The sequence below is a fragment of the Cetorhinus maximus genome, chromosome 8, assembly GCF_964194155.1.
Source record: "Cetorhinus maximus chromosome 8, sCetMax3.hap1.1, whole genome shotgun sequence".
NCBI classification, from domain to species: Eukaryota; Metazoa; Chordata; class Chondrichthyes; order Lamniformes; family Cetorhinidae; genus Cetorhinus; species Cetorhinus maximus.
In genome coordinates this window covers 103616105-103643291 of record NC_135886.1, presented here as the reverse complement: position 1 = coordinate 103643291, position 27187 = coordinate 103616105, and the positions used below count along the sequence as shown (strand labels likewise).

At 42.9% G+C, this 27187-nt stretch overlaps 1 protein-coding gene across 1 annotated transcript in view; it reads right to left on the bottom strand.

Annotated features, from left to right (window-relative positions):
* The window catches only part of LOC144683846 (MICOS complex subunit MIC27-like), a 57253-nt gene extending 36206 nt beyond the window's left edge, over positions 1 to 21047 (bottom strand). Inside the window, exons 1-2 of the mRNA XM_078547342.1 lie at positions 20906 to 21047; positions 1588 to 1692 (exon numbers count right to left, since the gene is read on the bottom strand). Of these exons, the coding sequence (XP_078403468.1) occupies positions 1588 to 1692; positions 20906 to 21007 (207 nt within the window). The 5' untranslated portion in view covers positions 21008 to 21047. The remainder of the gene's footprint in view (positions 1 to 1587; positions 1693 to 20905) is intronic.
* Positions 21048 to 27187: the final 6140 nt, after the last annotated feature.

The window sequence follows — 27187 nt, the reverse complement described above, 5'->3', positions numbered from 1 at the left end:
ATTTTAAATAGCTAAAGCTGCACAGCTACCAGCACAAAACACTGATGAACATATTTCTTCTTCTGCTAGGATCATGCTATCAGTTCTGGCAGGAGCTTGGAGTTACGTGGATTAGAGTCAGGAGAATTCCAGCCATGGCCAACAAACCCACCCTTGCAGGTTCCATTGATTGGCAAAGCTGGATGGTTAGTCATCAAAATTGTCTTCAACTATAATAGACTTGCCGAGCTGAGGTAGCAATTAGAGCCTTTCAGAGGGTTGAATCAGTCCCCACCTTCCACTGATAGACACATAATTTTTTGTTCAGTTTGATTCCAAATAGACTCTGGAAGACTCTCTCCTTTCCCCAAATTCAACAGGCAAGGGTGAACAGGAGCCCTCGTTAGATAGACAACAGATACAACAGGAACTCTTCAGAAGCAACATGGAGTTGTACAAGTCATCACAAAATAGATGACTGCATTACCCCAATTTCTTAACTGCCAAAATATGCCCCCATTGAAAAACAAGAGAACTTTTGTACAAACTTCTTGTCTCTCTGCAGCTGAATCATGACAGGCACTGAACCTTCAAGCAAGTGTTTCTTCAAATCCAACTTTCTGAGTCAGCTACACGTTGGAAATCTGCCTTCAGCATGACTGAAGGAACCTTCAGTGTAGTAGAGGGAGTACTGTGCTATGTCACAGGGATGATAAGGGAGTGCCGTCTTTCAAATTAATTCCCTCAGGTGTATGCAGAAGCTGCCATGATACAATTTAAAAAGCATATGAATTTGAAGAAGTGTTCAAATTGGAAGCCATGTTTTCCTCCATTACAACAATACTACATTGTAGAAAGCATCTCTTTGGCTGTAGATTGCTTTGGGATGTCCTGAGGAAGTGAAAGGTGCTACATAAATGCAGGTTCGGTCTTCAAAATTGCTTTAAGGAGTTTAGTAGGTGTACCATTCAGACTTGCAACTCTACCAATAGCTGGGTAACAAATCAAACTCATTCACGAAGGATTCTTCTCTATCAACTTTACCGACCTCCCTGCATGTGGGTACGTCCTTACCTTGCCTACATGTGACTCCAGAACCACAGCAATGTGGTTGACTCTTAACTGCCCTCTGAAACGGTCTAGCAAGCTATTCAGTTCTATTAAACCGCTGCAAAGCCAACAAAAAGGAATGAAAATGGACAGATCACCTAGGCACTGGAAACCCAGTTCTGTCAACACTGCAAAGTTCACTCATTCTCTTAGTGCTGAATCTTGATGTCACCGAACAGACAGAAACTGCATCATCAAGTTGCAGAAGGTAATTGAAGTTGGGGAATGGAAAAATATTCCACTTACATGAAACATTTTCCAAGTTTGCAAGGTCTCAATTTAAACGATCAGTAGCTTGGTATTTTTTTTAAATTAAACAGGCAGGTTACAAAATGATTAAAATTGTGGAGTTATTTAGTACCAGCATATACCCATCACCAGAAAATGTTCGGCACGTCTGGCGACTTGATAAATTCAAATGAAAAAAAATTATTTTCCCACATTATTATAAACATTGAATCTAAGCAGGAAATTTAATAAGGCAGTATAAAACCTCACCTGTTCAGGCTTGATTAGATCCTTATCCTGATGACTTTTACTTGAAGCATATACTTTGAAAGAGACCAGGCCCAGGCCAGCTGGAAGAGCTGACAATTTGACAACCTGGGAGAAATAAAATTAAATTATACAGCATTCCTGCTAAATGAATTCATTTTTCAATAACTACGACTAGGGGCTTATACTAGCCAATTAAGTAGTTACATCAGTTTATTCTCTCACTCAATCTATACCTTTTCTTTCTTGAAGAAAGTGCCTCATTAATTCATGGCACTGATTATTTTCCTCAATCGATTATAAGAATAAACTTGGTTTGCGCAGTGTAAAATGCCTCTTTTCCTTTCTGCATCTCATTTAAATAACTTTGTGAAGATCATGCTAAAGGATCAAGTGACCATGGGAGGTGGTGTAGTGGTAACAGCACCGGACTAGTAATTCAGAAGCCCAGGTTAATGCTCACCAAGGCAGCTGGTGGAATTTAAAATCAATTAATAAACCTAGAGTCCTGGATCTTGGTAATGGTGACCATGAAACCATCATCGATTGTTGTAAAAACCCATTTTTAAGGAAGAAAATCTGTCGTCCTTACCTTGCCTACATGTGACTCCAGAATAACTGCCCTCTGAAATGGCCTAGCAAGCTATTCAGTTCTATTAAACCGCTGCAAAGCCAACAAAAAGGAATAAAAATGAACAGATCACCTAGGCACTGGAAACCCAGTTCTGTCAACACTGCAAAGTCTACTAACATCTGGGGGCTTGTGTCAAAATTGGGAGAGCTGTCCACAGACGAGTCAAGCAACATAGTCATACTCAGAATCATACCTTACAGAATGTGCCAGACACCACCATCACTGGCTATGTCCTGTCCAAAGGTGGCAGCACAGTGGTGTACAGTCAGAAGGGAGTAGCCCTGGGAATTCTCAACGTCAACTCTGGACCCCACAAAGTCTCATGGCATCGGGTAAAACATGGGCAAGTAAACCTCCTGCTCACTCCCTGCCACGTCAGCTGATGAATCAGTGCTCCTCCATGTTGAACACCACTTGAAGGAAGCACTGAGTGTGACAAGGGCACAGAATGTACTGAGGGTGGAGGACTTCAATGCCCATCGCCAAGAGTGGCTTGGTAGCATCGTTACTGATTGAACTGGCTGGATCTTAAAGAACATAGCTGCTAGACAGTTGGTGAGGGAACCAACAAGAGGGAGAAATCTACTTGACCTCGTCCTCACCAATCTACATATTGCCAATGCATCTGTCCATGACAGTATTGGTAAGAGCGACCATTGCACAGTTCTTGTGGAGACAAAGTCCCACTAGCACTACCACCATGGGATAGATTATGAACATATCTAGCAACTCAAAACTGGGCATCCATGAGGTGCTGTGGGCCATCATCATCAGCAGAACTCTATTCAATCACAATCTGTAACTTCATAGCCTGACATATACCCCACTCTACCATTACCATCAAGTGGGGGATCATACCTGGTTCAATGAATAGTGCTGGAGGGCATGCCTCAAGCAGCACCAGGCATACCTAAAAAAAATTAGGTGGCAACCTGGTGAAGCTACAACACAGGACTACTTGCACGCCAAACAGCAGAAACACCATGTGATAGAGCTAAGCGGTCCTACAACCAATGATCAGATCTAAGCTCTGCAGCTCTGCCACATCCAGTCATGAATGGTGGTGGACAAATAAACAACTCACTGGAGGAGGTTCCACAAATATCCCCACCCTCAATGGTGGGGCACATCAGTCCAAAAGACAAGGCTGAAGCATTTGTAACAATCTTCAGCCAGAAGTGCCAAGTGGATGATCCATCTTGGCCTCCTCCTGAGGTCTCCTCAGCCTCACAGATGCCAGTTTTCAGCCAATTCGATTTGTTCCATGCAATATCAAGGAACGGCTGAAGGCACTGGATACTGCAAAGGTACGGGCCCTGACAACATTACAGCCACAGTACTGGAGACTTGTGTTCCAGAACTAGCCATGCCCCTAGTAAAATTATTCCAGTACAACGACAACACTGGCGTCTATCCGGCAATGTGGAAAATTGCCCAGGTATGTTCTCTCCACAAAAAGCAGGACAAATCCAACCCAACCAATTACCACCCCATCAGTCTACTCTTGATCATCAGCAAAGTAATGGAAGTGGTGGTCGATAATGCTATCAAGCGGCACTTACTCAGACATAACCTGCTCACTGATGTTCAGTTTGGGTTCCACCAGGGCCACTCAGCTCCTGACCTCATTACAGCCTTGGTCCAAACATGGACAAAAGAATTGAACCCAAGAAGTACGGTGAGAGTGACTGTCCTTGACATCAAGGCAACATTTGACCGAGTGTGGTGTCAAGGAGCCCTAACAAAACTTGAGTCAATGGGAATCAGGGAAAAACTCTCCATTGGTTGGAGTCAGACCTAGCTCAAAGAAAAATTATGTGATTGTAGGAAGTCAATCATCTCAGTCCCAAGACATCACTGCAGGTGTTCCTCAGAGTAATGTCCTAGACCCAACCATCCATCTTCAGCTGCTTCATCAATGACCTTCCCTCCATCATAAGGTCAGAAGTGGGGATGCTCGCTGATGATTGCACAATGTTAGCACTATTCATGACTCCTCAGATACTGAAGCAGTCCAGGTCCAAATGCAGCAAGACCTGGACAACATTCCAGCTTAGCCTCGTAAGTGGTAAGCAACATTTGCACCACAAGTGCCGGGCAATGACCACCTCCAACAAAAGAGAATCCAAACATCTCCCCTTGACATTCAATGGCATTACCATCGCTTAATCCCTAACTATCAACATCTTGGGGGTTACCATTGACCTGAAGCTGAACTGGACTAGCCATATAAATATTGTGGCTACAAGAGCAGGTCAAAGGCTGGGAATTCTGCAAGGAGTAACTCCCCTCCTGCCTCCCCAAAGACAGCCCACTGTCTACAAGTCACAAGTCCGGAGTATGATGGAATACTCCCCATTTGCCTGGCTAAGTGCAACTCCAACACTCAAGAAGCTTGGCAACCCATCCACCACGTTTTACATCCACTCCCTCCACCATCAACACACAGTGGAAGCAGTGTGAACCATCTACAAGATGCACTGCAGCAACTCACAAGGCTCATTGGACAGCACCTTCCAAACTCATGACCGCTACCACCTAGGACGACAACAGCAGCAGATGCATAGGAACACCACCACCTGCAAGCTCCTATCCAAGCCACACACCATCCTGACTTGGAAACATATCGCCGTTCTTTCAATGACACCAGGTCAAAATCCTGGAACTCCCTCCCTAACAGCACTATGGGTGTACCTATACCAATGGACTGCAGCAGTTCAAGAAGGCCTTTCATCACCACCTTCTCAAGGGTAATTAGGGATGGGCAATAAATGTTGATCTAGCCAGTGGCCCCCACATCCCATAATAGAATAGAAAAAAAAGACTGCTATGGAACAGGAACTGCAATTCTTTCCAAAGTGCAAAGTGTAATTATGTTGAATCCAAGTAAACTTATTCGGTGATTTATTGCTCTATTTCAAAACAATTGCAAGTGATTAAGTACAGATAGGTAAACCCTAGCCTATTCTATCCAACTGACCTTTGCAACAATAAGGTGTTGTCTTACATATACTGCAAATTCACATCTGCACTTTTGTTCAAAATTTAGAATGCTATAACTGTTGCCATTTCATTCACATTGTGTACATGTGGCATGTTTGAAAAGCTAATTATATTGTTATATGTTGGCACAAAACAATTAGTTCTTTCTTGTATTAACATACCAAAGAATTTCATGTCGGAGCAGAACTATTATAGCTGTTTTGTGGCTTTGCAAGTAACTTACTTTGTTACACTCAAGTATTTTCAAGGTTGATATGGCATTACATTGCCAAAGGAGGCAACAGCTGTTACAATTTGTTTTGTAAACATATGGTACTCTGTCGCAGCAATGATGTTAACATGTTGCAGTGCAGTGTTGACAAGGGATTTGCATGTTTCATGTAACCCAAACATACAATGTACATCCTAGTTAATGGGTATCAATGAAAGTCACAAGTTCCATATTCAAATATCCTACTTAGCATATTTGCAGAGATATTTAGTGTTGAGCCGATTAACTTGTGGTTCTATGTGTAGAACAGGAGGAATCTGTAAGGCCCCTCGAGCCTGCTCCACCATTCAATCAGATCAGGGCTGAACTTCCACATCATCTCCACTTTCCTGTACTATCCCCTATCCCTTGATTCTCTCAATGTCCAAAAATCTATTGATCTCAGCCATGAATATACTCAACATATTGGCTTCCACAGTATTCTGGAGTAGAGAATTCCAAAGATTTCCGACCCTCTGAATTTGCTCATCTGAAAACTTAAAACTATTAATTGTATAGAGTGTGGTTTCTGTGCATGAAGTTTCTTCCAATGCATCTGCAGTTAAGGCTGTTAGAAAAACAGCACTCACAGTTCTCCAAGTAAGCAACACACTAAAAAAACTGCTTCAAGTTGGCAGCAACAAAAAACACAGGTTAGATATTTCATCATGCATTTATTCAATAATTTTATTTTCTTGCAGAGAAATCTAAACTACAGTACATTGCATTATGGCAAATACAAAAAAGGTCACATTTTGTGGTCCTGGAAATCATTCTTCTGTATACAATTACAACAGGCATCCAACCTTTATAGAACAGTAAAATCAATGGTTAATTGGGAAAGCTGGGAATTTTGTTCAATACTAGAATCTGAATTTGCTGTCTCTGAATCCTATGCTACACATGCGCAATGTCATCTCAATCGAGTTCTTTCATGAGAATCGTCTCAAAAGGTGTGAAGGTGATCATCGTAAAGCACAGCCTCCTGGCCAAGAAGGAGCAGTGTATTAATTTCCTCACAATGCTAATCAATCCTCAGGACTAGAAAATTCTTAGGTGTTTAATGCAGGATTTCATTCTTTGGTACAAGGAGGTGAACCCCCAGGGTTTGCATTAATATTTCTTTGCCTGATGAAGTTAGTATGAAATTAACATCTTTTAGAGAGCCCACATCAAAAATTTATTGAGGCTCCATTACTAATACATTTCCCCAGCACAGCAATTTTTAAAATATTTTTCCATGGAACGTTGGCATCACTGGCAAGGCCAGCATTTGTTGCCCATCCCTAATTGCCCTTGAACAGAGTGGCTTGCCAGACCATTTCAGAGGGTGGTTAAAAGTCAACCGCATTGCTGTGGGTCTGGAGTCACACAGGGGCCAGACCTGGCAAGGACCACAGATTTCCTTCCCGAGAGGACATTAACAAACCAGATAGGTTTTTACAACAATTGATGATAGTTTCCTGGTCACCATTACCGAGGCTAGCTTTTAATTACAGATTTTTATTGTTAATTGAACTTAAATTCCACCAGCTACCATGGTTGGTTTTGAACCCATGTTTCCAAGTCATTAGCCTGGGCCTCTGGATTACTACGAAAAAAGCAAAAATCTGCGGATGCTGGAAATCCAAAACAAAAACAAAAATAAAAATAAAAATACCTGGAAAAACTCAGCAGGTCTGACAGCATCTAACGTTTCATTTCGAGTCCATATGGCTCTTCAATATTATGATATGCGGAAGGTAGGTGGTAAGGAGTGTCTTAAGCGGGGAGAGGTCGAGAGCTTTAGAGAGAGAATTCCAGGGCCTAGGCATTGGAAGGCCTGATTGCTAATGGAGGAGCAATTTATAATTTTAAAAAATTGGGAATGCACAAGAGGCCAGAATGGAAGAGATCTCAGCAGGTTGTAAGGCTGGAGATGGATGGTGACAGAGAAAGGGAGGAACGAGGCGAATACTCCAATTTTTTTCTTTATCTATTCCATACTCACTTGAAGGAATGAAACTGTGTGGTTCCCGGTGGCAATGCTACAGGTATCTCGTTTAAGTTTTCTAATTAAACTTAACAAGGCTGCACTTACTCAGCTCACAAATATTAATTTTAATTTTGACTGTTGTAGCTTGTGATTTTACAGAACCACAAAAATGAGGAGCCCACCTTTTTCATTTATATCCTCAATCTTTCTCCGCATCCCCTGGCTACCTTTTTAGAAAGATTAGGTTTGCGTGTTAACCTTAGTGGGTAAATGCACCTCTAAGCAGAATCAAAACAGATCAAGTTTGTGCAGTTAGCTCTTCTCAGATTTTGTGCAGTAGGGAGTTACAAAAGTACTTCAGTTTCTCTGGGGTAATTAAAGTAAAACATCAAGGGGTCCAGTGATCCCTGTTGGAATGCACATGTGGGGAGGTCAAAGAGAAGAAGATTAGGCTGTGACGTACATGGTCAAATAATTTACTAATGCTCTAATTTTTAGGCCCATACTACAAAATAACCCCTTCGGGAAGGACTGGAGGTTGGATGGATTCTCTATTCAGCTTCCGGACGATGGAGAAGCTGGTGTGGAGGGCACGGTAGGAATAAATTATTGCATATAGCTTGCAATAACTATAGCAATCTGATCTTTTTCAAAGAGGTTTTGGACATTGCAAAGCACAATACTGCCAATGAAGTACTTTTAGAAGTGTCATCACTGTTCTAAGTAGGAACATTTCAAAGAAGAGGTCTCCCCAGTGTCCTGGCCAACATTTATCCTTCAACCAATATCATTAACAGATGATCTGGTCAGTACCTCATTTGATGTTTGGATGGTCCCTGTGCACAAATTGTCTGTCATGTTTCCTACATTACATGTGGTGATTGTACTTCAAAAATAGTTGTAAAGCACTTTGGAATGTATAGAGGTCATGAAAGGTGTTATAAATAAATGCAAGTTGTTATTTATTTTAACTAAAGCCTACACTGATTTCAGAAATGCCAGCATGTTATTTTGATCATATCTTGAGCAAGCCACCAGGAAATCTTCAGAAAATGTATTCACTTATACATAAAAGACAAACTAATTTAATGCATTGTCTTGGCAAGCACTGCATGCATTTACATCACTTAAATCAAGTGACAGGAAGCCAGTTTACTTTCCCATAATTTACCTACTGTAGTTTCCAAGTCAAGGCTAAAAAATATTCCAATAATGAAACATTGCGACAATTCTACACTATCGCATTCCCCAAGTGTGCTCAAGGCTAGCTGGAAATACACTTCTATACACAAGCAAGGTTGGTAATGACCCAGGCTTAACACTTAGAATATTGAAGGATAACTTCAGTTTGAGTGATAAATTCCACACAAAATTATGCTCTGTGAAATGGCAGAAACTTCTGGGGATGCGGGAAGCCGGGGTTCTGTTCTATTTGGGGTTCTGGGACTGTTAAAGAACAGTCAGCCCTCTGCCCAGAGTAGAGAGAACTTTCCTGAAATTTATTTTTGAACTTACAATCAATTTACAATTCTGCTCTCAAACTACTAAAATCAGGTCTAAATTTTTAAAAAACTTTTGACATGTATACGTCAAAATATATGAAAATCATTTAACTCTTTATGTATCAGTGTTGTCTTTAAAAGCTAATTTTGCAGTGTTAGATTTAGTGTTGTTAATATAATGCTACAAAAATAAGTGGACCCTGCTCAAAGGGTATTTAGGGGTTGCATTTAAATTATAAATGTGGGACTGAATTTCTGCTCCCGAGTCGGGTGCAAAAGTCCCAACTCCCCAAACCCAACTCGAGAAAAACTTCCCCAAATGGTCACACGTTAACATCTACTCTTAACAATCCTAGAGGGGTAGCTGACCTCTCCAAAGGGGTCTGGTAGGTTTAGACCTTTTCCTCAAATTGTTAAGTCCACAAGTTGCGTTTCAGAAATCTGGATGGTGAAAATTGCTTCTGATTGAAGACAGATGTGTTGCAGGCTCCGTGGACCATGGATGTGTGAAATACATCCTGCCCCTGTTACCTCCCTGGTGAATATGGTGACGCCTGATACGGGGGTGGGGGGGGACCTCCAGATTAAGGGCTCTGGCGACATTTTGGTTAAGGTGTGGGAGACTTTCTGTCTCTGTGAAAATTCAGCCCATAGTGTCTATAAGTTCCTGCAGTGTAAATCTGGAATCAGGCCCCGAGTTGCCCCAGAAATTCCTTCCAAGAGTCTTATTCCACTTTGCTCCACAATCAGGTTCCGGATCGTGGCTTTGGACTACTGTTACAGGACAAATGCAGTGTAGGAGAAATGCACCTCAGAGATGTCATCAGACAACAACTGATTCTGAGCCAAAAGCGTTATTAGGAAGAATGTGCTTACTGAAAGAGGTGGCTTTTAATCCACTTATTATTGCTACATATGAAAAACAAATCCAGATTTTGTTCTTTCAAACCTTGGGTTGCGTCTAGTGATTTGGTTTGCACTTTAGGCAAAAGTAAAGCTTAGAAAATATTTTCCCACAACATACTGGACATGCAAAACAAACTCCCATCAATTCCTTTCAAAGCAAGATGAAAGCTACCTTGTAATTACAGTTGTGACAATCCAGTTCCAAAGACTTGGCAATTCAATGGGCAGAATTTTGCCCTTGGTGGGCGTGCGGGCCCCACTGGCTCGGCAGCGGGCGGACAGCTGACCCCTGCCACCGAAACGGAGCCCGCCGCCATTTTGAGTGGGTGGGCCAATTAAGGACCACCCAGTGGCCTTCCCAACAGGAAGCGCTGTGCACGTCCTGTGCAGGGGGGGGGGGATTCCCCATCTGTCAAAGTGCACTCTTTCACACATGTGCACAAAAGAGTGCACTGCTCCCTGAGACTAAGTGCTGTCTTAGAGAGATTAGTGACAGTGCACATAAGTTAAAAAATAGAAAAATAAAAATATTATTAACATGTCCCCCTCATGTGACATGTTAATAAAAACGACAAACTTTATTACACTTTTTAAAAACGGACATGAAACCTCATCTCGCCAGTGGATGAGGTTTCATGTATTATCAGGAGCCCGCTGATAACCTTAAGGTTGGATGGACAGGTCTTTAATTAGCCTGTCATTGGCCTTAATTGGCCATTGACAGGTTGGCGGGCGGACAGCTGATTTCGCTGTCCACCCGCCTTCCTAAAAATTTAAAGAGACCGGGATGACGTCAGGGATTCCTCCCGACGTCATTCCGCGTCATTTTCCCGTCAGCGAGCGGGCCCCGCCCCCAAATCGTCGATGGGAAAATTCTGGCCAATATGTTTAATCCTGAGGCTATGGCAAGAAAAACTGGGCAAAGAGAAATACAAATTGCAACAGATCTGCAATTCCAGACAAGACAGTGATTAGCAAAAGTGTGAGCCATCTGGATGCACCCAACTTCAGTCTCTAACCCGCACACCTTTTAATGAAGAGGAAAAAAACTACTTGGTGCAGAGACTGCAAGAGCATAAACAGAGGGAGAGAAGGCCCAGGGCAGAGTGCAGACCTGAGCAAAGGCGATATAATATACTCAGTGAATACAAAAGTAACAAAAAAAATGAAGTGATGCCACAGGACAGAAGGTAGATGATTGGTTGATGAGTGTTACCATTGTCTTTCTTTAATTTAAGAAAGTGGGTTATCTAAGAAATTTAGTAGTCTAATAAATGAGGCATGGCAAGGCAACTTAGTCATGTCAATGCCCATTCTGTTCCATGTGGGAATGTCAGGACATTTCTCCTGCCCAGGACAACCACATGTGCAGGAAGGGTCATCAGCAGCAGCAGCAGTTTGAGCCACGGATTTCAAAATATCATAAGAAACAGGAACAGGTCTTGTTGTGTCTCATTCTCCCTCGAATCACTCCTTTTTCAGCCAATCAACTCATGGGTTTCTGTGATGGCACAGTTTGATTTTTTTTCTCTAATTTTTCAAACTTGAGCATGCTCCAGTCTGTTTCTGCTTCCAATTCTCACTCTAGGCAAGTGTTAGCCCCGAGACTGGGCACGAATTTATCCTCTCTTTGCTGCTCCTGCATCCTCTTAGCTCCACTCCTACTCCTGACTCTCACTCTGGATTTCGGAGCTCAAGCAGCAGCTGGAATCACTGTGGCACATCCGTGAGGCAGAGAACTATGTGGAAAGTGGAGGTGGTCACCCTGCAACTTAAGAGTTTGCAAGTAGAGGGGGAATGGGTGAATGCCAGACCGACAATGAGGACAAGGCAGGTATTGCAAGAGTTCCCAGAGTACATCTCGCTCTGTAATAGCTATTCAGTCTGAATACTGGTGAGAGCCATGGTTCTTCTGGGGATTGCAGCGAGAGCCAAGTCCTCGACACCAAAGATTGTTCAGCTGTACAGTGCGTAGTTGGGGGCAGAAGGAAGGTCAGGAAATCAACAGTGATTATTCAATAGTTGGAGAGGTCAGACAGGCATTTCTGCGGCTACAGGCGTGATTCCAGGATGGTATGTTGCTTCCCTAGTGGCAGTGTCCAAAATGTCACTGAGCAGTTGCAGAACATTCTGTGAAGGGAGGGTGAACAGCCAGAGGCGGCCACACATATCGGTGTCTGATATAGGTAGAAAGAGGGATGACGTCCTGTGAGCAGCTTTCAGGGAGCTAGAAATTAAAAAATAGGACCTTAATGGTAGTAATCTCCAATTACTCCCCGTGCTGGCGAGTATAGAAATAGGAGAACAGATGAATGTGTGGCTAGAGAGCGGGTGCAGGAGGGAGGGCTTTAAATTCCAAGGACATTGGGACTGGTTCTGGGGCGATGGGATCTGTACAAGCAGTCAGTTTGAATGTAAATCGGGCACGGACCAACATTGTGGAGGGGAGGTTTTCTCATGCTGTAAGGCAGGGTTTACACTCGTTTGGCAGGGGTGTAGAAGCTGAACATGGATTTAGATGGGAAAGAAGCAAAACTGGAAATGGAAAGCAGAAAATTAATAAGTGTGAAAGGCAGAGGAAACAATGGCTAGAAAATAGATAATATATAAGTAGTTCAGTAATTGTCATATACTTCAATCAAGGTGTTTAGTGAATAAAGCGGATGAACTGAGGGCACAGGTAGACACATGGAAGTATGATATCACAGCCGTTACTGAATATGGCTTAAATAAGGGCAGAAATGGCAGCTCAACATTTCTGGTTACAAGCTTTTCAAACGGGATAGTGGAGTAATATAAAAGGAGGGGGCTGGGTCGCAATACTGGTAGAGAAAAAAAAATCACATCTCTGAGGAAACACAAGACAAAGTGCTTTGCAGTCAACAAAGTACTTTTGAAGTGCAGTGTTGTAATGTAGGGAATTTGCTAGAAGGGCCAAATGAGGCCATATGGACTGAACTGAGGAACAAAAAAGGGGCAATCACACTGCTGGCAGTACTCTATAGACCCCCAAACACTCAAAGGGAGTACAGAAGCAATAGAGCAGGGGGATATGGCAGGGGATTTCAACTATCCTAATATAAACTGGGATAAAATCAGTATAAAAAATTACAGAAGGTACAGAATTTTTAAAATGATTCAGGAGAACTTTTTTGTGCCAACACATCACACGCCCAACAAGATAATGGGCAGTTCTGGATTTAGTTTTGGGGAATGAACCAGGGTAGGTGCAAGGGGATCAGTGGAAAAACTGTTTAGTGGTAGTGATCATAATTCAGTAAAATTTGGGAAGTCTATTTCACCAAGCTGCAACGTGATTTAACTAAAATAAACTGGAAACAGCTACATGAAGGTAAATCAGTATCTGAGTGGTGGGATGCTTCAAGGAGATAGAAAGGATTTAGAACAAACATGTTTCCACAAAGAAAAAGAGTTGGAGATCCAAACGCAGACCCTGCCTACCCAAACCACCATCCCACCTTACCACCACATGTCAAAGGACATGCAGAACTCGATGAGGCAATAAAAGGGAAGCTTATATCAGATGTCAAGAGCTCAATGCTGCAGAAAGCCAGCAGCAGTATAAAGTGGAGGGATGAATCTAACTAGGAAAGCAAAAGAGAGCATGAAAAAAAAAATACAGGGCAAGTAACATCATAGAAAACCCAAAGATATTTCATAATACATAAAGAGCAAGCGGATAAATAATGAAGGAGTAGGCCACAGACCAGAAAAATAGTATGTGTGGAGGTGGAAACATGGCCATGGTGCTGAATTAATACTTTGCATCTATCTTCACAGGAGTGGGGGTCAGTGCAGATATTGTAGTTAAGGAGAAATGGCAAATTTTAAATTACATAAACATAGCTAGAAAGGGGTTTGCCATCTTTGACAGTAGATAAATCACCAAGCCCGGATGAAATGCATCCCAGGCTGCTAACAGCACTAACATCCCTTCCTATCAGCACTCTGGGTCTACCTACACCACATGGACGGCAACAGTTCAAGAAGGCAGCTCACCAATATCTTCTCAAGGGCAATTAGTGATGGGCAACAAATGCTAGCCTTGCCAGTGATGCCCACGTCCCATGAAAGAATACAAAAAAGCAAAGGAGGAAACAGTGAAGGCCCTGACCATCATTTTCCAATTCTCTCTGGCTTCAGGTGTGGTGCTAGAGGACTACAAAAGTTGCACCATTGTTTAAAAAGGGAGGAAGGGATAGACCATTTAATTGCAGGCCAGTCAGTTTAATGTTGATAGCGGACAAATTATTGAAAAAAATTCTTAGAAATAGTATTATTTAGAAAGGCACAGATTAGTTAAGAACAGTCAGCACGGATCTGTTAAGGGAAGATTAACTTGATTAAATTTTTCAAAGAGATAACAAGATTGATGAGGCTAGTGTGTTTGATGTAGTCTACATGGATTTAGCCATGATTTTAGACAAGGTGGCACATGGCAGACTGGTCAGAAAAGTAAAAGCTCGTGGGATTCAAATGGGAGGGCAAGTTGGATCCAAAACTGGCTTAGTGTTTTGTGACTGGAAGGTTGCTTCCAGTCGGGATCCGCAGAACTCAGGAGTGGATCCCTTGCTTTTCATGGTATATATATCAATAGTTTAGACTTAAAAGTAGGGGACCTGATTAAGAAGTTTGCAGATGATACAAAAATTGGCCGTGTGGTTGCTAATGAGGAAGAAAACCGTAGACTGCAGGGCAGAAAAAATGGCAAATAAAATGCAATCCAGAGAAGTTTGGGGAAGGAAAACAAGACAAGGGAATACGCAATAAAAGGTAGGATACTGAAAAGTATAGAGGAGTAGAGGGACCTTGGAGGGTTCACAGATCCCCGAAGTAGTAGAACAGGTAGATAAAGTAGTTAAGAGGGCATAAGGAATATTTTCCCTTATTAGCCGAGAACATGGAATGCAGGATCAGGAAGGTTCTACTGGAAATGTATAAAACACTGGTTTGGTCACACTTAGATTACTCCAAACAATACTGGTCACTATTATAGAAGGGATGTGATCACATTAGAGAGTATAGATGGGGTTTAAAAGGCTGTTGCCAGGAGTGAATAACTTTAGCTAAGAAGAAAGATCAGAGTTATTTTCTCTGCAACAGAGGAGGCCAGGTGGAGACTTAACGGAGTGTACAAATTATGAGAGGCCTGGATAGGAAGGACCTAATTCCCTTAGCAGCGAGCTCAATAACCAGGGGGCTTAGACTCAAAGTGAAAGTAAGCAAAATAAAAGGACTAGAAGGGAGTAGAGGCTCTATTTTTTAGCCGGCACAGATCGTTGGACTGAATGGCCTCCTTCTGTGCCTTAAATTTTCAATTTGTAGTGAACACTGACATACACCACATGATTGTAAATATCCAGTGATCCCATTACAATTTTCTGTGTAATGCTGAACATGGAACTTTTTATGTACTGAAATTTGCTTCATTTTTATTAAAAATCAAAGCTAAAAAAAACTCAAAGATTCCTTTAAAAATCCAGTAATTCAAGAAGCATTTATTATTAATGTATTAAGAACAGCTCTGCCTATGGTTAGTACTCCACCTAGAGGGAAAAAGGTTTCACCCTGTCATCAACTGTTCAGGAAATACATCTATTTTGCTTATTGAAGAGAGCGCAGGGTTTTCAATTGTCAGCAGTGCGATGCTTCACCATAAATTCACAGGATCGCAACTATTAACTTTCAAGTGCAATCATTATATGCTGTACAACAAAGATACCAAATACCAGGCACCTAAACTCAATTAGATTTTAGCCCTGCAATGGAGTTAATCTGTCCATCACTCTCCATTTAATGCAAATGCAAGTGTCACAGGGCTTTAATTGTGATCACATTGTGTATACAAGAAGGATGAAGCTTTTCATGGTTTGTGACTCACCAGAGAGCAAAAAATCAATAATTTAACTGCTGTACTCAGTTTTACACTTTAGCAAGACAATGGGTCCTTAAGCAAACAATTAGAATTAACCAAGAAAAACTTGCAGAGAAGGTCTGGATTACTTGTTGCACCCATTTCCCCTCAGTTCACAGCTACTTATGCCAAACCCCATGCGCCTAAAATTACAGAGGAAATTGGTCCTGGAAATAGAGTGGGCAATACAAATTTTGGCTGATGAGAGGCATACAAATGCCCAAAATATATTAAAACTTCCAATCATATTTCTAAGCCTGAAGTATATAAACTTCTCCAGGTAAGAAAATAGCAGCTAATGAAATAGAATACAGCATGGAAATCCAGTCCATCAGGACAGGAATGTTAGACTTCATAGACAAATGGCATGAACATATGAGAATACAGCTCTTCTGCTGGACAGTCTGGTGTTCACACTGACATGCTTTGCCACAGACCAAGAGAGAACCATGTATCTGAGAAAACATATGCAGAAGTACATACTTAAGCATTATATGATCAATATGTGGCACATATCGAGTTACTGCTACAGACACAAGAACAAATGCATGATTTAGGAAAAATATGCGGCATGAGACACCTCTTGTGCTACATCATTCCACTGTGTCTATTCGCACAGAATGGATCTGTTCAAAGCTCCATGCAGCAGACCTGTAAAATGGCTCTCTCTATAAAAGTAACTAAATTAATCAAAAATAACTCCAAGATGTTGAAGTGTTTAACTCCAAGAAGGACTTACTCTTTCCACATGGAAGCTGGCTTACAAATTCTGACCGGCACTTCTGCTGCAGTTTGCCATTGAGTCTTGTTTCTAGTTATCTAGTTATCTAGTTGTGCCTGAGCTCAAAGAGGTCCTTGCACAGGATTCTGAAGCATGTACTTTACACTTTTTGATGCAATAGGTCTTTACAATATTGACCTCCCAAACATATGTGCAGTCTTCAAATTCATACATGGCTGGCATACTGCTAGCAACGCCTAACTGTTAGGGAGTTCATCTAACCCAGGCAGGTATTTAGAATCATAGAATGATTACAGAATAGGAGGCCACCATTTGGACTGTTATGTCCATGCCAACTCCCCACAAGAGCAATTCATCTAGTTGCACTCCTCTGCCATTTTCCCCTCAGCCATGCCCCCTGACTCCACATCAATCCATTTTAGGTGCCTAATTGGCCCCATTGCTCCTTTTAGCACCCTTTTGCTATTTACATACCTACAGAAGACTTTTGGATTCCTTTTATGTTAGCTGCAAGTCTCTTCTCATACTCTCTTTTTGCTTCTCATTTTTTTCATTTGACCTCCGAAATTTCCATAATCATTTGGGTTCTCAATTGAATTATCAACCTGACATGTCATACACATCCTTTTTCTGCTTCATCTTGCTCGCTATCTCTTTCCTTATCCAGAGAGCTCTGGATTTGTTTTCCCTATCTTTCTCCCTTGTGGGAGTATAGTTTGGGTACAATCAAGGTATTTCTTTTTTAAATAAGCCCATTGCTCTGTTCCAACATTCATATTGAGCATCACTATGGATAGATGCACAGAAATGCCCATTGAGGTACTGTATTATTCCTGAACTCCCAGAAATCACATGGTCCTGTTTAATTAAAGAAAACAAGAGTAAGCTGCATCCGTTTCATGATGAATTAGGTGCTACAAAAGGTGATAGGCATCAATCTGGAGACTCTGAAGAATTAGCTTTGTTGTTTTCTTTACTCATTCATGGGACGTAGGCATCACTGGCTAGGCCAACATTTATTGCCCATCCCTAATTGCCCTTGAGAAGGTGGTGGTGAGCTGCCTTCTTGAACCGCTGCAGTCCATGTGGTGTAGGTACACCCACAGCACTGTTAGGGAGGGAGTTCCAGGATTTTGACCCAGCAACAGCGATATATTTCCAAGTCAGAATGGTGAGTGGAGGAACTTTCAGATGGTGGTGTTCCCATGTGTCTGCTACCCTTATCCTTCTAGAATATTTAGACGGTAGTGATTGTGGGTTTGTTGCCCAACAAAATGTCAACTGCCAGATGTTGTCCAATGTCCTGGGTAGAGTGCGTCTTCTGCTCATGAAGAAAAATGTTTGCAGCACTTTTCATTATTTGGATGACTGGTCTTGTGGGATGTAGAAATATTCAGTCCTTACATTAGATATCCACAAATGGATATCTACCACCATCTACCCTGAACGTGGAGGGAAAGAGGTGAAAGCTGGCAAATGCCACAATCAGGGATCTTGTACAACTTGCCAGTTTGTAGCAGCATTGGAGCAGTTTCATTATCTGGAGATTTTTCTGATAGGCTACAGTAACATTGAAACCACTGTTTGAGGAACTATAAAGCAAGGTTGTCTCAGTCCCCAACAGACATCTTTGGAATATCAAATTTTAAACCATGAATAATGGTCCTGAGGGGAAATCACATTCACCAATGACGAAGGAAAAAAGGAAAATTTTCTCACACTTAGACATCCTAAAGCACTTTACATCTAATGAAGTATTTTTCAAGAATACACACAACTATAATTTAGGAAAAGGAACAATCAATATAACACACAGCAAGGTCCCACAAGTAACATTGCAGCAATGACCACATAATCTGTTTCTAGGTATTGGTTGAGGGATTATCACTGGCCAGGATATCAGGGAGAACTTCCCTGCCCTTCTTCAAAATTGTGCTGTGGGATCTTTTACATCCACCTGAGAAAGAAAATGAGGCCTTATTTTAACATGATTCAAAAGACAAAAGCTCCTATAGAGCAGGAGGGCAAGTGCTTTTCAACCAATTGCACTTTTCAAATGTCATCACTGTTGCAATGTAGAAAATGTTGAGCTTATTCAGTGAAAGAGGTAGACAAAGCCCATGTTTAATCCCACTGAGTTCTCAGTTTAGGCATCTTCTGGGAGAGATGTTCACAGTCACCAGGCTTCAAAATTTTAACAGATTGGGATAAAAGTATCAACGTTCTTCAGTTTTTTTCTTGAGCTCTTCAGAGTATTTTTAGAAGGTTAAAAGAAGGTAGTGTAGTCTACAAGGGGCCAGAGACAGAAACACACATCCTGGACAGGGTGCAGTGTGCATCTTATATAAAAGAAACATTACACAGGCTCAAAAAGCCCAGTTGAAAATAAAAACACTGCATTAAAGCACTTCACATACAGGAACAACTCTTATCATAAGTGAAGCCAATACCAAAAGAGCAAATTAACTAAGGATGGAAAAACCCTACATAAGGCTGGAAAAGTCACAAGGATTCTTGACAAAAATGTATCTTAATAGAAATGGCAACAGACTAGCCTTCGAATATCTGGGACTTGGGCTTCAAACCAACTCAGACTTTTAAAGTCTCATCTATTAACAGTAAGGATATAATGTGAAATAAGTCTCAGTCTAGTGAGCATCAGCCAACTGCACTAAACTACCTCTAATTTGGCCCTGTCACTCCAGCATGGCCTAAGGACAGTCAATGTGGAAAACAGTAAAAATGCCTCACTATTGCGTTCTTTGCTGAGGTCAATGCACATTAGTGAGGCAGAGTGGTAGGAGTTTTATTCCTTATCTATCTACACCATACCTGACGTGGGAGTGCTTGATATTGAGTGCCTGAAATGGCAACTTTTTCAGTTGCAAGTATTGACATGCTGTATCTTAACAGTATTTACTTCATATATAAAATTTGATGTAAATTTTCAAAAAATGTTACATTGTAGTTTACTACAGTGCACATTACAAATCAGACAAATATCTTAACAGTTTGCTTTATACTTTTTAAAAAAGTGTTCATGCCTTCATCTGTCTAGGCCCTAAACCTCTCTCATCTCTCTTTTAAGACGCACCTTAAAACTTACCTCTTTACCAAGCTTTTAGTCATCTTATCAGTTCAGTGTCAAATTTTGTTTGATAATGCTCTTGTGAAGCATCTTAGGATATGTTACTCCATAAAAATTATACCTATATCTACACACATATACATTCACCTATCTGCCGCTATCAACACAGTTGATCACGCCATCCTCCATAACACTTCTCCATCATTGTCCAGCTGAGTGGGGCTAAACTCCCCTGGTTCGATTCTTGTTCACCTGATCATAGCCAGAGAATCACTTGCATTGGCTTCCTTCCACTCCCATACCGCTACCTCTGGTGGCCAAGGATTCCTCAGCCCCCTCATAATTCTCATCTACATGCTGTCCCTTGGTGACATCACAAAGCCACATGCATGCTGACGACACCCAGCTCTGCCTCATCATCACCCCTTGACTCCTCACTGTCTCTAAAATCTCAGACTGTCTGATTTCTTAAAACTCTTTGACAAAACAAAGCTGAGTATCCTGGATTACTTCATCACATCAATTTTAACATACAGAAGTGAGTGTTGGACAATCAGTGAAGTAATGCAGAGAAAAACTGAGGCTGCAGAGCTTTTGAGGCAAATAATGAAAATATCTTGGATAAGTCACATTACTAATGAAGGGGTGCTAGTAAAATCTGAGACCAAAAGAACTCTGCTGACCAAGATCAGGAAGAGACAGTTAGAATTTCCTGGGCACGTAATAAGAACTTATGATTTATAAAGTCTGATGCTTATGGGAAAGAATTAATAGTAAAAGAGATTGAAGTAGATAAAGAACGATTTTTTGAAAAAAGAGCTATGCAAACTTGATGACTGTACCACCAAGGAAGACGATCCACATCTCCAGAGCAAGATTAACATAGAGGTTCATGGTCACCAACACCCTCTTAGGGCAGGGTACCTGATAAAAGAGAGAGAGAGAGAGGGAGGCCTCTTTGACCAAGCTTTTGGTCATCTGATCTCATACTGCTTTATGAGGTTTGGTGTTATATTATGTTTTATAACGCTCCTGTGAAGCACATTAGGCTGTTTGATTACATTAAAGGCGCTATATAAATATATGGTGTTGTTGATCTATAAACTCACTCCTGTGACTTTCTGTCACACGCACTCAGTGCCAACGCCAGCGGCCATCCACTGCCACCAAGAGCGGGCCCCGGGCTCCAGTTACCATGGGGCCGCACTCGCCCTCACAGCGCGATCGACGAAGCGAAGCTCGGACGCCTGAGCCTCGGCTCCGGACAACGACCCAGGGACACTCACCTGAGACACCATGGCGACAGCTCCTGCTCCGGAACATGCGCAATGCCCGGCGTTACCGGCTCCGGAACATGCGCAGTGCCCGTAGTGCTGCCTACGGAACATGCGTGGTGCTGGCTTTGGAACTTTAGCCGTGCTCGAGGTGCCGGCTGCAGTGCATGCGCAGTACTGAGCATCGGCGCTGAGATATGCGCATTGCACTCAGTGTCAGATCCAGTAGATGCGCAATGTCTTCAGGTGCACAGTCTGCCCTGGGAGTGTTGGTGCTGCCCAAAGTGACCTTATTGGGGGATCTTTAGATCCAGCGACAAGTCCCCACGGTCACTAAACAAAAATCATCACAAGTAAGGGTCTCTTTTTAGGGCAGCACTAATATGAGACCACTCAAATTGAGAAAATACCAAAATAAGCCAAAGCAACAGAATACTGTCATAAATCTTAATTTTATTACTGATGTCCACAGTATTACTCTGTATCCTGAGAAGCCCAACAGGGGAAAGGTGAGAGCGGATTGATGAGTAGTGGGTGTGTTTTTCTCCAGTTTAAAATAGATTAAGCTAAGGAAAGTTAAGGGTTCTAGTTTTTATTTAAAGTACATAAATAATTTAACTTTTTTTACTGTATTTAACTTACTTTTTTTTCAACTGGAGGCATGGCAGGGCAGCTCAGTCTCGTGTTATGTACTGCCTGCAACATGTGGGAAGTCCTTAGACACTCCTTGCGCTCTGACCGACCACGTGTGCAGGAATGCCACCAGCTGCAGTTACTTGAGCTCCGAGTTTCAGAGCTTGAGCAGCAGCTGGAGGCACTGAGGTGCATCCGCGGGGCTGAGAGTTTCGTGGATAGCACGTTTTTAGACGTGGTCACCCCACAGCTTACAGAAGTGCAGACAGAGAGGGAATGGGTGACCATTAGTCAGAAGAAAGGAGTCAGGCAGGTAGTCAGGAAATCCCCAGGGTGCATCCCGCTCGGGAACCGTTTTTCTGTGTTGGAAAACGGTGAGAGTGACGGATCCTCTGGGGAGTCCAGCCACGCTCATGGCACTGTGAGTGGCTCAGCTGCACAGGGAAGGGAGGAAAAAGAGGGGAAGAGCAATCGTGGCAGGAGACTCGAAAGTAAGGGGGACAGACAGGTGTTTCTGCAGCCGTAGATGTGACTCCAGGATGGTATGTTGCCTCCCTGGTGCCAGGGTCAAAGGTGTCACTGAAAGACTGCAGGGCATTCTGAAGGGGGAGAGCAAACAGACAGAGATCGTAGTACATATTGGTACCAACGACAGAGGTAGAAAGAGGGATGAGGTCCTGCAAGCAGAATTTAGGGAGCTAGGAAGCAGATTAAAAAACAGTACCTCAAAGGTAGTAATATCTGGATTACTTGCGGTGCCATGCGCTAGTGAGTATAGAAATAGGAGGTTAGTCCAGATGAACGTGTGACTGGAGAGATGGTGCAAGAGGAAGGGATTTAGATTTCTGGGACAATGGGACCGTTTTTAGGGACGGTGGGACCTGTACAAGGTGGATGGGTTGCACCTGAACCGGAATGGGACCAACATCCATCCGGTGTGGTTTGCTAGTGCTGTTGGGGATGGTTTAAACTGACTTGGCAGGGGGATGGGATCCTGAGAGGAGGTTCAGCAGGGGGAGATGCACAGCCAAATTTAGAAGAGAGAGCAAGTGAGTCTGGAAGGCATAGAAACTACAGGCCAGTTAAGGCATAAGGGAGTTTGGCAAGGTTGGATGGTATTTATTTTAATGCAAGGAGTCTGACGAATAAGGCAGATGAGTTGAGGACACAAATTAACACACGGAAGTATGATGTCATTGCTGTCACAGAGACATGGTTGAGAAAGTGGCAGGATTGGCAGCTCCATATTCCAGGATATAGGTTCTTCAGGCGAGACAGGGAAGGAGGTAAAAGAGGAGGGGGTATCGCAATATTGATCAAGGAGTCAATTACAGCAGTAAGGAGGGATGACATCTTAGAAGACTCCTCAAATGAAGCTATATGGGTAGAACTGAAAAACAAAAAAGGAGCAATCACATTGCTGGGAGTGTACTTTCGCCCCCCAAACAGTCAGAGAGAAATAGAAGAGCAGATATGTAGGCAAATTTCAGAGAAGTGTAAAAGTAATAGGGTAGTAATAGTGGGGGATTTCAACTTCCCCAACATTAACTGGGTTAGTCATAGTATGATAGGTTTAGAAGGAGCGGAATTCTTAAAATGCATCCAGGAGAGCTTTTTAAGCCAGTACGTAGAAGGTCCTACAAGAGAGGGGGCGGTCCTGTATTTAATTTTAGGGAATGAAGCCAGGCGAATGGTAGAGTATCAGTAGGGGAGCATTTTGCAGATAGTGATCATAACTCTGTTAGATTTAAGGTTGTTATGGAAAAGGACAAGGATGGGCCAGAAATCAAAGTTCTAATTTGGGGGAAGGCTGATTTTAATAAGATCAGATATGATTTGGCCAGAGTAGACTGGGAGCAGCTACTTTTAGGTAAATCTGCGTCAGAGCAGTGGAACTAATTCAAGGAGGAAATAGGGAGAGTACAGGACCAACATATTCCAGTAAAGACAAAGAGTGGGACTAACAATTCAGGGAACCCTGGATGTTGAGGGATATACAGGATTGGATAAAGAGAAAAAGGGAGGCTTATGGCAGAAAGCCGAGGGCTCAAAACAGCGGAAGCCCTCAAGGAGTATAGAATATGTAGGGGTGGGGGGGGCGGGGGGGGGGGCGGAACTTAAAAGGAAATTAGGAGAGCAAAAAGAGGGCATGAGAAAACATTGGCAGGTAAAATAAAGGAAAATCCAAAGTTGTTTTACAAGTACATTAAGAGTAAGAGGATAACTGGAGAAAGAGTAGGCCCCATTAAGGACCATAGTTGTAATTTGTGTGGAGAGCCGGAAGACGTAGGTAGGGTTCTAAATGAATACTTTGTGTCAGTGTTCACAAGTGAGAGGGACGACGTGGGTATGGAAACCAGGCAGAAGGACTGTGATATAATTGAAGAAATTAGCACAGAAGGGAGGAGGTTCTAAGTGGTCTGGTGGGCTTAAAAGTAGATAAATCTCCAGGCCCAGATGAAATGTATCCCAGGCTGTTGAGTGAGGCAAGGGAGGAGGTAGCAGGTGCGCTGGCAATAATTTTCAATACCTCTATGGCCACAGGAGAGGTGCCAGAGGACTGGAGGACAGCCAATGTGGTACCGTTATTCAAGAAGGGACGAAGGGATAAACCAGGGAACTACAGGCCAGTCAGTCTAACCTCAGTGGCGAGGAAACTATTGGTATAGATGAGGGCAATGCATTTGACGTAGTCTACTTGGACTTCAGTAAGGCTTTTGATAAGGTCCATAAGACCATAAGACTTAGGAACAGAAATTAGGCCATTCGGCCCATCGACCCCAAGCTCTGGAATTCCCTTCCTAAACCTTTCCCCCTCTCTGCTTCTCTTTTCTCCTTTAAGATGCTCCTTAGCATTTGGTCATCTGGCCTAATATCTCCTCATGTGTCTCAGTGTCAAACTGCTTTATTATTCTCCAGTGAAACGCCTTGGGATTTTTATCACATTAAAGGGTCTATATAATTTCAAGTTGTTGTTGTTGTTGGAAGCAATGAGCAGCCAGAGAGACCCCCTCGCCACTCCCTCACACTGGGGATGTGTGTGGAAACAGATTCACTCCAAGGCAACTCTCAGCAAATGGAGGCACACTCCCAAGGATTTTCTGCAAATATAATCATATTCCTGGAGACAGCCCCCTTCCCCTCCCCCTTAAAATGCTGACACACAGTCGAGGGACTCTCCACTCCAATCTTGTCTTACACCTGAGTGACTCCACCCTTCAAATACTGACCCACACCCCATGGACTGTCAATAAATAGAGATAACTTAAACACATATATCCCATGCCTTTCACAACTTGATTACATACCAAACACTTCACAGCCAATTAAGTATTTTTGATGTCATTGACTGGAGTCAATGGGAATCTCTCAGCTGGTTGGAGTCATACCTAAACACACAGGAAGATGGTTGTTGGAGGTCAATCATCTCAGCTCCAGGACATCATTGCCGGAGTTCCTCAGGGTAGAGTCCTAGGCCCAACCATCTTCAGCTGCTTCATCAATGACCTTCCTTCCATCATAAGGTTAGAAGTGGGGATGTTCGCTGATTATTGCACAGTGTTCAAGGTTATTCGTGACTCCTCAGAGACTGAAGCAGTCCATGTCCAAATGCAGCAAGACCTGGACAATATCCAAGCGTGGGCTGACAATTGGCAAGTAAAATTCATGCCACACAAGTACCCGGCAATGACCATCTCCAACAAGAGAGAATCTAACCATTGCCCCTTGACATTCAATGGCATTACCATCGCTGAAGCCCCTATTATCAACATCCTGGGGATTAGCTAGAAACTGAACTGGACTAGCCATATAAATGCTGTGGCTACAAGAGCAGGTCATAGGCTAGGAATCCTGTGGCACGTAACTCATCTCCTGACTCCCCAAAGCCTGTCCACCGTCTACAAGGCACAAATCAAGAGTGCGATAGAATACTCTCCACATGCCTGGATGAGTGCAGCTCCAACAACACTCAAGAAGCTTGACACCATCCAGAACAAAGCAGCCCACTTGATTGGCACCCCTTCTACAAACATTCACTCCCTCCACCGCTGATGATCATTGGCAGCAGTGTGTACCATCAACAAGATGCACTGCAGAAACTCATCAAGGCTCCTTCAACAGCACCTTCTAAATTCATGCCTGCTCCCATCTAGGAGGACAAGAGCAGCAGATAGATGGGAACACCACCACATGGAAGGTCCGCTCCAAGCAACTCACCACCCTGACGTGGAATTATATTGCCGTTCCTTCACTGTTGCTGGGTCAAAATCCTGGAACTCCCTCCCTGAAGGCACTCTGGGTGTACTTATGCCACATGGACTGCAGCAGTTCAAGAAGGCAGCTCACCACCACCTTCTCAAGGGCAATTATGGATGGGCAATAAATGCTGCTCTAGCCAGCGACATCCACATCCCGTGAATAATTTTTTTAAAAATTGTGTTGTAATTTAGGAAGCACAGTAACCAATTTCCACATGCAAGATCTCACAAACGGCTATGAAATAGTTACCAGATAATCTATTACATTAATGGTGGATAAAGGGTAAGTATTGGCCAGGACACCAGGGTAAACACCCTGCTTTTCTGCAAAATAGAGCCAAGGTACCTTATACATTAGCCTGGACAGGTCAGAGGGGGCATCGGTTTAACATTGCATTCCAAAAGATGGGACCTCTGACAGTCCAGCACTCCCTCAGTACTGCACTGGGGGCATCAGCCTAGATCATGCACTTAATCTTCTGGAGTGGGATTTGCACCATATCTGACTCAGAGGCGAGAATACTATCACTATGCCAAGGCTGACATAATACTGCATATCCAGCAACCTCCTCTGAAAATAATTGGCACATTACCAGAGATCTCCTGCAAACATAAATTCAGTCTCAGGGACATCACCCCCAGAAATCCAGATACTCATATTTCCAATAGACAATGTGCAAATATTGACATGCACCCAGAGATCCTTTACAAATACTGACACACTCCCAGGTACTCATTATAAATGCTGATGCACTCCTGGCAACCCGCTTTAACATAGTCTTGAGCATCTCCAGAAAATGCTGGCATGTTCCTGGGAAGCCCTGCACATAAGGGCACATCCTTGAGAACCCCTTGCAAATATTGAGATGTTCGCAGGAATATCCTGCAAACATTGAGAAAATTCTGGGAACCCGCACAAAATTGAAAATTGTGAAATACTCAGGGCTGAATTTTCCACTCTCACTAGCGGCAGGACTTTTAGTGGGGGTTGGGGTGGAGGGGGTGCACAAAAGAGGTGGCAAAAGTCTGTTTCCTACCGGCAGGAAATTAGTTTGGAAATTGGTCCCCCCACTTTCTGGCGGGCTACAGGTGGGTTAACTTTCCCACCGATTGTTGTTGGGAACCATATTTGCATCTATTTGCATCTCATGAATGCACATTAAAAATACAAGTGGCCGGATCCGCGCCCTCCCTCCAAATTCGCTCTGCCAGTGAATATTTAGAATGGTCTGTTTCACAAACATACTTGGCAAGATTCACTTCACCAGCGACTTCGAGGTACATGGATGCTGCTTTCACCTACCTTTGACAGTGGTGCAGCAAGATCTCGGTGCTCATCAGAAGCTGCGCCAAGGCTGGTGCGCGGGAGGCAATACCAGTGGGGAGGGGGATGACAAAGGCA